A 16,619-nucleotide genomic window follows, 5' to 3' on the forward strand; every position below is an offset into this window, starting at 1 on the left:
AAATACAACCAACCCAGATATCACCTTCACCAATAGACATTTTAAATGATTTAACCATTTTAATGATTTACTGAAATGTGGACCTTAACGAACTGATACACTCTTAAATATGGCCTTTAAAACCTCCTGACGTTTTTCAGACCAATAAAACTTGTTTTTCGTACTTAAGGAACTGGTCAAATCCCAGGTCCATCTGAGCAGATAGAGGATCATTGTGCAATGTCCATACAGACGAAACTGAATATGATGGAAGTAAGGTCTACCCAGAGGGACTGAGATCACCTCGGAATTCAGGGTCACCACGAGCGAGAGGTGAAAACGAGTCAACAATGAGATCTTGGCCAACATCTCCATTATGTGAAACGGGATCTTCTTGAACCTGTGCACTGCATCACGAACTTTCCAGAGGCTACTCAGCATATACATCCGCACATACCACTTTGGTAAAACCTCTAGAAGTATGTGAGAACAGAAGATATCGAAATTGAAATACTTCCTGGCTAGGACAATACCGGAGGTCTGTTATGTGAGGAGGAAAGATAGGTATGTGAAGATATGCATCCTGAAGATGAATGGAGACCGTGCAGTTTGGTGTTTCTAAGTCCACTGTCTCAGCTTTGAAGTGTTCTTCCCGAAGTAAGTTCTTTAAGATAGAAATGTTGACCATGCGCTGCAACGTTCCTCTTACCATGAAACCATACATATCGGGGAATAAAGGGACGAATTCTATTTTTATTTTACCCTCGCTGCTGTGTCCTACTGCAGAGAGGTGTGCAATTGGTCCCTTAAATGCGCTAGTTTCATAGTGGTGGCTGTTCCTGAAAACAAAGCCAGGAGCTATCAATTAGAGTGGAAAAAACCCACACATGTTCCATGATGCCAGACCAACCGCCAATTAGAGCTTGCTGAGCTCTTATGGAGATGATAGTAAGAGTACAACACAGTAGGAGACTGCTAAAATTCCTTCGGTCTACCCGGTCTTAAAGACATTCTATTTTATCTTTTCCGCCCACCTGGTCTAGCACAGAATGGGAGAGGGAGAGAGAGAAGGAGAGAGAGACAGAGAGAGATTTTAAATGAGGCTGCTGTTGAGACTGCTGAGGATTGGCCTGCTTCAATTCTTCAAACATTTGGGAGATGGTTCTAAAAGGCAGTCAGGGTCAGCGCGCATCTCGGCCTACTTGCTAAGCTATCAGCGGCTATAAGGGAGCCTTGCTGACGGTTTCTCAAATCCTAAGATGCTACGGAGGCGATGAGACACCTGAAACATGTTTCTGTTCTGCATCAAGAGGAACAGACCTTAACAGGTTCTTTATTTGGTCCAGCAAGGCCGTCGACTTCTCCAAAGCAGTGTTTCTGAGGAGTCTGATCACCTCCCAAGAGAACGCCATTAAGACACAAAGCGCATGTTTCAATGTATTTTGCTACGGCTTCCACTGTTAGATGAAGCGGTGCTAGAGGCAATGATTCCTCCTTTAAGAGGAACCCAACATTGATCAGTTTGTAAGTCAATCGTAACGAGAATACATGTTATAAACTCCGAACCTTATAAAGTGTTCACCTTGAGGCTCGGTCAGCTCGCAGATGAACTCCCCACTTGTGATACCCAAGCATCCATGAATGTTTGGGGTGGATGGCTTATTAGACTAAGTCGGAGACTGGACTATATGGCTGGATGCAGAGATCAGAGGTCGAGAAGTAGAGGAGGTGACAGACCTGAAGAACACCTCTTCGCTGGAAAACTCCTGTGTAAACCCCAGTCCCCATACCATTGAGGAATGCGGAAGGGAGGGTCTGTACGCAATGCGGACCCTGAGAATCTCCCCAGACTAGAGAGAGTCGTTTGCCCTCAGCACCCAAAGATTTTAGCCTCCAAGAGACGATTGTAAACTATGTAAAAGGTCCAGCCTTCATCCCCCTCAGACACTTCAACGCCTATTATCGTCATGACCTCCCTCCTGAGGAAATGCAAGAGTGTTTATCCTAGTGAGTTAGAAGAAGGTGGCTTGGAAATAGGGTTGTCCTCATCCAAAAACACCTCATGGGGGTGCGATGTAACTAATCCTCTTACAAAAACATCTTTTCCAAAAGAAGACGTAGAGTAAGAAAGGTAATTATTCGCCCCTTATCAGTGCGACATTCACCCATGTCCCCCACTTCGGCACTCCAAAGAAAACAGGTCATACAACCAACACACATGCATAAAAATGTTTGTCAAGCAGGAGGTAAGTGTACCAATTTACCTTTGGTGCACATCTTGCTACATTACACTTTTAAGGTGCAATATTTATTCAAAATACAAAAACTCTTTACCCAAAAAATGGAAGCGATAATTACCCTAAAACAGGAGCAATGAAGGGGGATACAATTAACTAAAGCATCGCTTACCATGCATGGTGTATATATTTACAAACGAACGCAAGAATTACAATGAAAAATAATTATGACTGAGTACACATATACTAGACCAAAACAAAACGAGAAATGGAATGACAAATAAAAATAAGAAGGAAGACGATTTTCAATAAATGAATGTGTACAAGATCAACCAGTATGTCGTTCAGGTAAAGGAGATAGTATTAACCATGTTGACAGTGACTAACAAGTCGGATTCAGATAATGCTTGTTCCGATTCGAAAGCCCTCCAGACTGAATGGGAGGAAGGAATTATGCAACTTGGATGAGGGACTCTCAGTCTAGGAAAAAGAAAGCAATGCAATACTATTAGATAATGTAGTACTGCTTTTCCAAACAAGATTATCAAGATGGCTGCTGTGGTGTCCATATTGGATGTCTGAACTTCACTTTTTCATTTAGAATGAACTAGAGTATTGATAACAAACTATTGTTCACCGATGCAGAGACAATGGACAACAAACCATCCTAAACGTTCCCGTGGTCTGTCACCGCTATAGCAACAAAAAAAAAACACTCTTTGCACCTGGATGACAATAAAGCATCACTGTTTTGATCAAGCATTTCCATACAAACTTTCTTACTTGTGTATTGTGGATTCTGACATAAACATCTGAACTTAAATTAGGCCTAATCAAACCAGGTGTTGAATGTGCACCGGAAAAGATGCATACCTATAACCAAACGTTCCAATCAACTCTGTTTGAAACTGACTCTGCCTCTCTAGAGTAGAAGCCAAACATTTGTTTTCCAAATAGCTGCGTTAAAAGACACATAACTGACATTGAAATCAAACCAAACAATATTTGCATCGAGAATGTCCAAAGAAACACCCCAACTAAAAGAAATAACAATTGCCTCAGCCTTTCAGGAGAAGTAAAATAGTTTATCTACATGGTTACTAAGAAAATCAAACCATTTCAAGGGGAGTCATCTCTGAGAAAATTGTGATTGAGCATATGATAACAAATATTCTTTGGCTGAGCAATTCTGCACAAAGGCTACAAATAAATTTTGTTATCATCTTCAAAGAGCATATCCTGAGGATCATTCCTATCAAGCTGCATTGAAACTGATGGAGTTGTTTTTGAGAAATTAAAAATAGCAATAATTATGGACGCTATAGAATATAGAGATGACAGGAATTTATCTAATGAGGGGGAGTTTCTCCGTTTCAACAAAATAAGTCGGAAGTAAAGGAAAAGGAGGGGGTGGAGGAAATGACAACTGTTTAATATTTAATTAACATTTCAATATCCGTCTATTTTCCTAATCAACTGTATTTTGAGCACTATTGAAATCACAATAATTATACTATTCTACCTCAAACTGTTTAAGCATTAGTCTGTTGAGTTTTTCTAAGGGTAATCAGTTCCATACATGTGAATGAATATTATTCTTTACTGAGAACCCATTTTCACATTCTGTAGTCTAAATTGGCAAAGACAAAGCAAGCTTTGCCAGCTGAAATAGGTTGGGATATTGTTCTGTATGGTTGCTATGTACAATTTTCCACGACTCACAAATAAGAGTAACATATGCTCTGCCAAAGTTTCACTCTTTTGCATCAACGATTTACTATCTACTATGCAGATTTGATATCCGTTCTATAATGCTATGTTAGTGTTTTAGTCCATCAATGCAAGAGTTAGCTTGTTCCGACAGAGGTATTTTGAACAAATAAAAATCTTTACTTCCTAATTTAACTTTTAAGTTCTTAGTTATTCCCTTTTATTAACCCTAATTAAGTTTTGCAGCACAAGACCCCTCACAATTGCTTGAGAAAAGAAATATAAGTTGCACACTACTTTTCGTCATCTAAAGATGAATCATGCAGAGAATCAGCCACCTTGGACTTTCTAGGTAGCCCTATTTTAAAAAAGCAATTGTAATCCTTCCTTGATTCAAAGTTCAGTGGCAGAATGCTTGTTGCGGGGCGAAACGAGCCAATCAAATTTCGTTCACCACGTAGAAGAATTCAGATATGCAAACAGTGGCCTACCATAGGTGGTGACATGAGCTTGATGTTGAAAAAGAAGCAATAACCCGAGGGAACACAATTATATCGAGTGAAAAAATTACCTCACATTATTCATATGACCAATTCTGACACCAGACCCTTTCTATCATACTGTGAAAAAAATAATGCATGTAACTTCCAAATACTTCGTTCCACACCTGACCACCGATCTCAGGCTGCTTTTCCCGTCCATATCTACTAATACGAAAACTTCTGTGTCCAGTAGAATATAGCAAAACGAAATATATTATGTTAGGAGATAATGATTGACATTTGAATGATTTTTTCTTGCTTAAATGTCATATTGATTCAGTTTTTTGTCTTTCTGTCTTTTGTTTGGTAAATGTCACGGAATTGTGTAGGAGTTATATCAATATGTATATGTTGTCAAAAATGTACTCTGGTTTCGTTGCCGCGTACAGCGTTACCCGAGGGGGGTATATTTTTTCGGCTTAGTTATTTCGAAATCCTGAGCGAAACTGAGACCATGCTGCACGAGCAAATGGCTTGCAGCGGGGAAACTAAGTACCTAGCTGCGCATCTGTCACAGCTAGTGTACTTATAGAGCAAATTCTCGAAAAACATCACGTTACGCCAAGTCTTGTCAAGACGCTCACCCTTTTACAGGAGCAAATCTCCAGCTGTAGAGGTAATGAAATTCTTTATTATTATTCGTCTATATGACAGAATTGTTTTTATACTTTAGATGTTTTAGAACCTTTATGTTTCAAAAAGACTTCTATCTGCAAACATATTCATTGAATGCAGCAGCTAACGAGCATGAAACATATTTATGCTAAATTCTACGAAGAGTCAATACCTAGGATATACAACGCTATATTATAACTACTATGGTCTGGTTCGAGTTAGCTATTTGTTGCAACCGAACAGACAACTTGTATTTAATTATACAATGTTTGCATTAAACAATTAATGTATTGGGTAATGAATTCATGTGCGCGCATGCTCTACATACGACTGAAAAAGTACTTAACCGTGTCATGTGTACTGCACGGTTTAGTTATCATTTTAGCTGCCTAAATGCCATGCCATGTACATCGTTTGATGTGGAGTCACCAGCTGTAGAGCTGCTTTATACATGCCTGCCATGCCTTGTACATCATTTGATGTGGAGTCACAGAACTTTGTGGGGGTTACTGTGATGTATGCGCTGTGTTTGGTGACGTTGGGTCGGAAGAGGGGACTGGTTTTCTCGGTGCGAGGGACCAGGTCTTAGCGACCAACGGGTCTGTGATGTGAGGGATCCTTCAGCAGACTGAGAGGAGCGGACCATGCGTGGGTGCTTCTCTGGCCATTTACTAGAGCGCATGGAACCGGAGTTAACATCTTGGTCATCAAATGGGCGCCACGATAGTTGTAGTGTTCCATGTTATTTCCACAAGTGCATGTATGTCATTCATTCCTATTGGTTATGTCGCTATATGAACGATCGATGGGTTTATAATGTTATTCATTCCTATTGTAATGCCGTTGTGTGAACGATTGATAGGTTCATCATTTCATTCATTCCTTTTCAATATCTGGTTACGATCGATAGGTTCGTAATTTGCACTGCTTTTCAATATCATTTTATGAACGATAGGTTAGTAATTTACACTGCTTTTCTGAATCGTTATTTGAACGATACCTTCAAGACTTTTTATACGGGGTGTAGGTCACTTTTATTTTGTTGATCAGTGATAGGAATTCACGTTTATTTTGAAATTCCATTCGTTAAATTAATGTGCAGTTTTGTTTTCTTCGTTGAGTTAATTGTTGATAGTTCCATATTAGGAACTTTATAATTTTCATTATCTTTTGATTATAATTGTCAGATTTGTTATATTTCAACTGCGTTTATAAATAAACATCTTGTAAACGCAGTTGCTTTTGGTGTCTTCCCTAATCCAGTCTCAACCCGGCTTCATCTTGTAACAAATGGTGTCAGAAGTGGGATCATTGGATTAGGAGGAGCATCATTGGATTAGGAGCATTATTGGATGAGTAGGGACGTTAGTTTGCATAGGTCTTGATTTCGGTAAGATTTTTTTTTAAAGTTATGTTTAAAATTTAAAAAAAGGTTTTGATTGTAAGCCGATTTATTAAATAAGAACATGTGCTTCAACAATAATACATAACTGTCAATATGGTACTAGTAATGCCTGCTCCAAGACTACTAATTCTATTTAGAATATACTAATTTGCAAATTAAGCAAAACAATATATATCAAAGTAGGTTTATTGTTTTCAGGTAACGAAGATTCAGAAATAGGTTTTACAAGAGTCCCTCAAAGGGACTTTTGCTCTGATGGGTGAAAGTGAAAATACTTTTCTGGAATTCAAAATAAGACCTCTTCCTTTACCTGCTGAGTACTGAAAGCATCTTTGATATTCTTCAATGATAACACGAGTTTCAAATTGCGGCAGCCGACTTTGTGCAGAAAGGGACCCAAGGAATGTAAAATATAAATAAATATATACTTTTTATTAACCAGATAAAAGTTGTTTAATTAACCATTATATATATACTACTTGTCTTCTATTTCTTCTTAGGCTACAAAGTATCTTCTGTACAGTTCGCATATCCGTTAATCCATCTCGCTGTATATGGGTATTGAACACATTAACGGTTTCAGTTTCCTGTCGGCCTGACCAATATCCCATCTATTATATATTGTCTGAAGCTGCTTCTATGGATCCAAAGGATGCCAGAGAGGTACAGTTTTCATTCACACCAGTAAGACATCTATATAAGCCTTGTGGTGCAAATACCATGTCAATATGACCATCAGTTCAGAAGTAGTGTTGACCGAAGAAATTTAAAGACTGTCATGTGGCAATCATATTGTACGTACTACTGGCAGGACCTACCACGTAATCTATTGGTGAAAACTCCATGCTGATATGGTATCCATTTGAAAAGTGATATAACAATGTTCTCAAGATGGAAAGCATGGTGGTCATATTGAGGGTCAGTTTGCATAATTTTCGTTTAGGATCAAAACTAACCACCATTAGAACTCTTTTATTAAAAACCCCATGTCAATATGACCTTGGATTTTAAAGGAATAGTATTAAGACGACTTTCAAGATGGCCCTCATGGCAGTCAGTAGATGAGCACTAGTTTAATATAGGATGAGCAAGATATTAATAATTCTAATCTCCATGTTAATAATGACCTCTTCTGGAGGTAACAATAGCACGATTTACATGCGACGTCTTCAGGGGCAAACACAATGTAGGTGTGACAAGCCACCGAGGAAAGGTAGCAAAAATAAGAAGTTACCGATTGCTATTGTAGTGGCCATATTAAAGGTAAGATTGGCACCATTTTCATTTAGAACATACCATACTGAAGTATTTCAGTTACAAGAAACCTGATGATATAACCCTTTATTAAGGAGAAGCAGTGATAACAATATTTTCAAGATGGACACTGTATTGCCATGTTGGATGTCTAAGCAGCACAATTGTAATTTAGGAGGACCAGACATCATAAATCTTTTAAATAAAGCATCCATATTGATACGACCACTCCCACAGGATGAATAGCGATGCAAAGATTGTCACAGCAATATTGGGTCTCATTACCATTTAGGACCAACAAGACATCATAAGAAATCTTTCAGTGAAAATCCTATGCTGATATGACTATCCATTCAAGAGACATAATGAAAAGAATATTTTCAAGCTAGAGACTGTGACAGTCATATTGGATGTAAACGAAGTACCATTGTCATTAAGGGTTAACTAGACCATGGCATGAATGTGTCTATAACTTAAAGGGAATCCTCCAAGTAGTTTTGGATGAGTAGAGATAATAGACTTGTGATAATAAATAGACATACTACAAAATTCATCACATAATCTCTTCTGGTCAAAGATCAGTAGAGCTAATAAACGTTCCACTTAATATTTGACTTATAACTACCAAGACACTGACAACACAAGCTGAACATCCATTCAGATAAATGCATAATTTAAGTTCATTTTGACTTTTCCACCAAATTCTTGGATGTAATGTCATGCAATGATGTAGTATAAAACAAGAGTATAATTAATGATACTTTATAAACCTCTATAAAGGTAACTGAAATTAATGCGGTAAAACTGTTTCTTCTTACAGTCACACAGACCTTGATGTTTAGTTATTTGACCTCAAATTAATAATCTTCTTTCTTGCCATGGGTGCAAGTCAATCAAAAAGTTGAGTCAGGTCTGCAATGTTCTTCCACGGAAATCACTTTCTGTTGATTTCGCCCTTTAATCGTTTTAACTGCAAATCAATAGATTTTCTACTTACTCCACGAACAAGCTATCCACATACTTTGGTTAGGTTTCTAAAGTACAAATAAACGTTCTTGTGTGAAAACCAGTTTACTTCCTACAGTTAGTGACAATGGCCTGTTACATTTTGACCCTAAATTCTAAGGCTTATTCCCTAACATAATCACAAGCAATCCACAAAGTTTGGTTGGAACGGATCTGTGATAAAAATTAATGCTAATTGCAATATTTCTTCTTTCAGTCAAAGTGATATTGGTATTTGACCTTTTGACTACAAAATCTACAGGTTTGTTTCTTTACTCCAGATCCAAGTTTGGTAACTGTAGATATGAAGAGGAAAAGTCACTGGAAAGAAAGTATTTTTCTTCTAAGCAAATTTATATAGGGTCATTACCTGAAAATGATATTGCTTATTGCTCATATAATACAGGTTCCTAAAACATGTAATACATATATGTAAAAACACAAAAGAGTAAAATATAATTTGGCAGGAATATATTTATATTTTGGACATTACCCTGTAATCAAGATGTTATATTTAAACATCATAAACTCCTATTGAAATTAATTATAAATACTTGTATCATCTTCAGATTTTATTATAAGTGCAACAAACATATTCCAGTCACATTGCTTGCTGACAGATGAATAGATAGATATCTAAAGTCAATTTTTCGAAGACGATTTCACTACCTGCTGCCTACACACCAACTAAGGTATTTTTTTAATCTTTTTACGACATGTAATATTTAGCGGCACGAATCACATTAAAAGTAAACTCACATGATAGGAACATATAGACAATAAATACAATTACCATGAATATAAATATCTTATCTTCCTTTGTTTTTCTTGAACTGATGCATTCAATTTTTCTGAAAAATAAAATTTCTTATCATGACCATACCATTAATAAAATATAAAAACCCTTCAAGTCATTAATACCTTCAAGTAATATCACTGACGGACAATGAAAAGATATAATATAATCTATTAAAATATTAATTGACTGATTAATGTTGTTTAATGACAATTCAGCAATTAACTTACTATTTTGTGCTTAGACAATTATAGCAAGATGACTTGCACAATGACACAAAATGGTATATGATCTAGTCAGGATTTAGCAGCAAGTGACTGATTGTAATGTATTGATATTTCTTCATTTAGAGGATCTACACAATTAAACTTTGTCCAAATATATATATATGCTTCAACAGGGATTACTATGATCAGTCTCTCATAATCCTCCTGAAAAAATCTCCAAGATATATCAATCAAAGATGCATATTGTTTCAGTTGATTCTCAGATTGTTTTGCAATAACAAAACAGCGAAAACATTATCACTTAAACATGTACTACATAATTGCATTTTTTCCTTGCAATGACCTTGACTTGGAGACAAAGGCCAATTAATCCTATTCAACACAACATCTATACATGGTATATAAATGGTTAAATATTCCTACGCATATCTTCAATGCTTCAAAAGTTATTCTCCAAACAAGGATACAAATCACAGCATTATAACTTCCTTTGCTTATCCTTAACATGGCTATGGTACATGAGACACTATTTAGTCATGGTATATACTTGGGCAACGTTTAATGAAAATCTCTCGAGCCGTTACGAGCTTATGATCTAGACAAACAAATGTTGCTAGTTGGACGGATGTAGAATGCCACGTTATTATGTCCAAGGTAAAAATGTCATATGAAAATTAGAAAAGGGATACAAATGACACACAAAATCTTATTTATTTTAATGGATTATGTCCTCCCAAACTAACAGCGCTTACTCATCTATTTAACTTTTTTCTCTGGTTTGGTACCTGATGTATGTGCATCTCATGTATACACATATACAGTAATGAGGTGGGGATTGGGGTATCATTAAGTTGGTTAAATGCAAGGATATCCAACTTAAAAGATGGACACAAAGTAGTGTGAAGTAAACACAAATTTTTCCTTTCTTGACTGTATTCCAGTTATATATTTTCTTGTGGTACAGACACATACAAGCCACCCCATTCTTGTCACATTTACTCCTTGGGTATTATTTAATGGTTTCTTTGCTACCACACAACAATAAATACCTATCAACCTTAGAATTGACAATATTCTCGATCTATTTCTCCATAACTGAATTTAAACTTACCAACTATATTTGTCAGTCCACTTGTTTCAAAATATGTCATACATCGTGAGCCATCGATGAATGCAGATAGACTGAAATAAGTATAAAGTAAAATTAGCTACTAATGAAACATGCTCTAATCAAATATCCATCAATATATTTCAGTTAGAACGTAGCCAGACTGTTTTTGATGGAACTAATGTTTCAAATAATAAACTGTATTATTAGTCAAAATTTAATATATTATCTTAGTTTACAGTAAACTTAATTATGTCTGTAATTAGTATTTGATTTTATTGAATCACCAGTAAAGATTATTAAGGATTGACTTTTCTCACAACTTTATTTCTTTTCTAGGTCATCGATTCTATCCCCCGTGACTTATTCCCACAAGCCACACACGAAATTCAGCCTGTGGAATATTAGCATCAATAATCCACGAAAGTTTAAGTGACCCAAGCAATAATCATACATTGACTCAGGGCAGAAATTTGTAAAACCGAATATGACATACTCACATAGAAAATTACATTTTGCACCAACGCCCGCGTGGCATTGCTGAAAATGTTATAATATGCACTGACGTTTACGTAAACGCGCTTCAACCAACACTGTCTCAAATTCGGACATACTAGTTATTTTATAATTGATTGCCTCATAATACAGATTACTACTAATCATGTTGAGATTACTTTGTGCAGCTGAAAAGTTCTGAGTAAACAGGTATTCGTGAATGCAGTAATACCGAAATTAATTTGCTAGCACCACCGGACTCACCGGTTACTAACCATATACACTGGACAATAATTCCGATTAGTGCACCTATGATGGTAGACGTGGCTGCAATTTAATTCACACCGAGACCAAGAGCTGCTGCAGCGGCGAGACCACAAATAGCATCTACCCCCAAACACATGTTATTTTAATGATTTAATCTCCCAGGTGTGCTCTGCGTCGAATTTTTTTACATCGGTAACGTCAAGGGTTCTTCATGGTTCTTTTATTAATAATAAAATCGAGTAGTGCAATTGCACAACTGGCAGACCTTGTCCGTACTTCTCATGATAGGTGCAAGAAGCATACGTACTTCTACCCAATTACCATTTAATGCTGGTACAACTGTCATACAATTATTGAAAATATACGTATGGGGAACATTTAAATTTCCAGTGATTGTGCGTTCTAGGGGTCTTGCAACCTTTTCATTTAAGAACACACGGATTACACTCATTTGCACCAAACGATCGTCTTTGCCCACTAATTGTACCCCGAACAAGTCCGTCCTTGTAGAATAGACGTCAGAATATTGGTTGTCTCACGTGAGTCAATGTTGGTGTAAAATATTCGCTGGTTAACACAACCGAGGTGGATATGGCGGGGAATACCACTTCGCTTATAGAAACAATCCCGGAGTGTTTTCGCACCAGGTGGTGTAGTCAACTTTTGGGCGGTTACATGTGCCGATGATTCCAAGCTGACTACGAGTTGGTAGTGGCACATCAGGGTGGTTCTAGGCTTTGATTTCTATTCGTCTTTTAATAAGATTACATTTGCGTGTTTAAGATAGTCTGGTAACATGGTTTTAAAGCCGATATTCGTCGACAAGTGCGACAAAATTGCTACGGACATGAACATCCATCTGTCAGTTGGTCAAACACCTCGTCGGTAAATTCATCACCGTAGTTAGAATCCATAATTGTTATAATGATAATCTAATCATAAACAGATACGTCAAAAATGATGAGGTACCCAAATGGAATGATGAGCCCTTCCAATCGTATTTCATTTCCTGCGACCAACAATACCACCATCGCATATGTAAAACCTTTACAACCTTGCAGTCTGTGGATTCACGCATTATTAATTCACAAAAAAGTCGGGATATTATATTTGACTACTGCTATTGATCCCTACCCACCGGAAAACCCGGACACAATAAATAAGTACTATCCGACCACGCCCATCTTCACGATCGGAGATTTAGGGTTATCAAAACCATTTACATCAGGAAAAATAAGCCGGAAACTTGTTATGCTGGAATGTCAAAAATAGCCAAGCTATCGATAATCGATAGTAATAATATTTGCAGGGAAGATAAAGAAGTTATATCGTTCCTCCAGAGGATTGAAATGTGAAGCATGTGGCAGGAAAACTTAAATGACTGTTTTGTTTGAATGCATCATACAGATATATTAAAGATGCTCGAAAGATATTATGTGCGTTTGCAGACACAGTTACGGTACACACTGATAAACTGATTAACTTACGAATGATTTTGGAACAGGAACGGCGTAAACGTGGTCGAAGTCATGACCAGAAAAAGAACGATTTATATTCTGACGATTTTAGCGTATGTTCTAGCTGTAATGAAGATATTCAAGACCACCTCAATTAAGCAAATTTTTTGGGTATTAATATAACAATGTAATCCAAAGTCACAAATTAACAGGACTTATTTACAAAATGATATACATCAGTGCAGAAGAGAAGCAGCGCAAGCACAATAGGAATCTAGCAATAACTGTTATCAAACATTAAAAAAGTATCTTGATGACATTTACAAAACGTTTGAAATTATTGGATACTTTCGTTAGCCTGACATACTACATGTTGGTACTGTATTCAGTGTTAGATTATTTGATGTTATTTACACGGACTCCTTTCTAAAAGATATTAAACGCCGCAAAGAAATTTCCCTACGAAGACCCGGAAATAGGCACCTTTTATTATTTGAAAAGGGTTGATTTACAATTTGATATCACTGCTGACGGTCTTCATGGGTTTTTGTATAAAATACCACTGGAGGCTTAGAACGAGATACAACGCAAACGGCTGAACGAATCAATGAGATCCAGTAACCCATGGTCCCTTCTAAGTCCAGAGAATCAAAAACCATAAGAATACCCAGAGGTGGGTGAAAAGTCGATATGCTTGCGATATTTTGTGCGTATAAGGATGAACAAAACCCTGCTCGGGATGAACAAACACCTCTTCGAGATGAATAAAAACGTACGGCATCCGCTACTGCTACCGAGGTGTTGAGTATGTTCTTGAAGTAGCACATAAATCACAAGTAACTGAATTTAAATTTCATACGCATAGGGGTGAATTAGAAAATCAAGTAACAGTTATCCCACGCAAATAAAAGCTAGGTAAAGACGCCCGACATCTGTTATCAAATATGATTGCTTGAATTAAAGCAGTTATTGACCTTAACGTGCAAATGGTTATGCCGCTTATAACAATGATGGGTTTAAAACTACAACACTGGTTTCACAGGGGTGCTCGTACAATTATGAACCGTAGCGTTTCGAGCAACATCACTGATGAAATTGATAATACACTGAAAATATTCTAAAGTCTTTGGAAAAATACACCAATATATGATCGGGATGGACTTTCGAAAGCTGTGGCCAAGGCGGGACAGATATCTCTCCCTATCAACTGTTTAGAGGATCCCGTTACATACCAACACCAAAGTGGGTTCCGGGAAGGTCAGTTTGAAATTTAAAGATGTTTGACATCGATGCTTTTAATGGGCAATTTGGTGCGCGTTATATCTGGCAAGTGATCGCCCAGATCAGCCTCGAAAATACTGGCAGCACCTGGGTGAACTTAATTTTGGCAATATCGAATTACCCGTGCAGGTTAATAAAGCCACGCTAAGCGTATTAGAAACAGCTAACCCAGATATCGCTGTTAACGTGTTTACTTGGGATAAAGACTTTTATCTGCTTGCACTATCCTCACATGGGGATCAAGAACGGGTCAAGATTGATTTGTTGTTGCTGAGTGATATGAAAGGTTCAGAGTCGGTATCGCACTATTTGTGGATAAAGAATCTTGCCCAATTTCTTCACTGCAGTGCAACAAAATATGAAAGTCCCTTATATTTTATACGCGGGGAGAGCAGATTTAAAGAAATATATCACAAATTTTGCTTTAGAGCATGAACATGTGAATACCAAACGTAAAACATTCGGACACGTAAACCTACTAGAAGAATATCTGGAGAAAAACAGATACGCCGTATAGATGAAGTGTCAGCACCTAACCTAAACAACATTCTCTCAAGATGATTCCTTTTAGTTAGTCTGAATGATGGAAGTCAATACGATCCAACAACATTGAGAGGTAACAAAGGCCCATATATTGAATAATAATACAAACATTTAATTTAAAGAATAATATATGAGCAAACAGAACGATGCATAACGCAACCGAGATAATTTCAGTATGTTAATAAAAAATTGAATCTGTGAATGAGTACGAGAATCGATTCAATAACTAACTATCCCAACAGCATTATGTAATGAACAAGAATTTTAGTCACAGAGCTTTAAAACATAAATTTCCTTATAAAATAAAGAACCTGATTCATAAAGAGAAGAGAGAGAGAGGTAGAGAGAGAGAGGGAGAAAGAGATTTGGTATCCCTAGCTACATGTATTTTTATGTATATTATTTATAGGTATGATGAGCAGTTTTGAATATTTGAGACGACACAGATACAATAGAACTTGGTTTATGACCCTGAATTTTACAAAGCAAGAAAAGCCCTAAAAAGTAAAAAGAAAGATCTGAAGAAGGAAGGAAAGTGAAACAAACCCTAAAGCCGTCACTGATGATGACATCAATAAACTATTTGAATATTCGCTTCTGGGCCCCAGAACACCATCGAGATTACAGGGGTGAAGAACACAGAAAAATAAAGTGAGGAGACATATCATTAAAGCAAGATTGCGAACTTAAACTAGAATATGTAGAGTTTACCGAGAGCAGACGAAGACGATTCAGGAGAGCAGATAAGAATCAAAAGAAATGAAAAAAGGATGTACGCTAACCCTATTTTTCTAGATCGATGTCTTGTTACTATCTACAAATGTAATATGAACACACACCCAAGTGATTTTTTACGATGACCGTCCATTTTATTTTGCCCCTGTAACTCATATGCATGCACCTAGGCCAAATGAGCAATGGATTTGAGGGCACTAGATTGGGTAAGTAAACGTAACTCACTAACACAAAAATGTCTATGAAATCAAACTTCTCACATATGGCTTTCAAACGTGTTAGAAAGTATCTATGTCAGAAACTAATAGAAAACAATGTTCCAGAAACACCGGCCCTAAACATCTCTCTCTCTCTCTCTCTCTCAACAGCTATCGAAAACTTAGTAACAACACGAAACGTGTTATGTCAAACCTGCTTTCTTGTAACTTTGTTAAACATCACCATTGTGCCACAATTGAATCAAAAATGTATGCAATCAGAAATGACAAATATTGCACTCTCAACTCAGAAGGAATCATTCATCCGTCCACACGTTATTCTACAAGCATATATCGCTGTAGCATATCCTTGCACTGCTAATAACAATACTTGACATATTTACAAGACAGTAAATGTCACTTTTTGAAAGAAACCATGAACTTCAAACTTCAGCGCATGGTTATCCACAAGGGACTGCTTCTGGAGGTCTTTCGTACTCGAGAGTAATTTTACAATCAATTCTAATTACAACACCAGTAGGTCACAGTTTCACGTTCTCCAAAATAAAAGCGCGTTATATACGATAGTAACACAGATCTCTAATTACCAATGAATACTCCAACTCAGAGTCACTCATCCTACATATTATTTGTTGTCATAGCATTTGTTCCCAGTTATATTTAATTATTTACGAAAGAACTTTTCTAAATTTGAACCTATAAGAATGACACATTTTTGTAATAAAAATCAATTATTTATTGTTAA

The 16,619-nt window shown here is 36.8% G+C and overlaps 1 protein-coding gene across 3 annotated transcripts in view; it reads right to left on the minus strand.

Moving 5' to 3' along the window:
• LOC149782110 (uncharacterized) overlaps window positions 1-16,619 on the minus strand; it is a 63,999-nt gene that overhangs the window by 40,452 nt on the left and 6,928 nt on the right. For all 3 annotated transcript variants that reach the window (XR_016414226.1, XR_016414227.1, XM_089933549.1), the window contains exons 2-3: window positions 10,882-10,952; window positions 9,541-9,598 (exon numbers count right to left, since the gene is read on the minus strand). Coding sequence is in view for 1 of the 3 variants with exons in the window: in XM_089933549.1 (XP_089789675.1) it covers window positions 9,541-9,598; window positions 10,882-10,952 (129 nt within the window). In the remaining 2 variants the exon portion in view is untranslated. The remainder of the gene's footprint in view (window positions 1-9,540; window positions 9,599-10,881; window positions 10,953-16,619) is intronic.

Source organism: Sinohyriopsis cumingii, chromosome 15, assembly GCF_028554795.1.
Source record: "Sinohyriopsis cumingii isolate HCF-2022 chromosome 15, ASM2855479v2, whole genome shotgun sequence".
NCBI lineage: Eukaryota > Metazoa > Mollusca > Bivalvia > Unionida > Unionidae > Sinohyriopsis > Sinohyriopsis cumingii.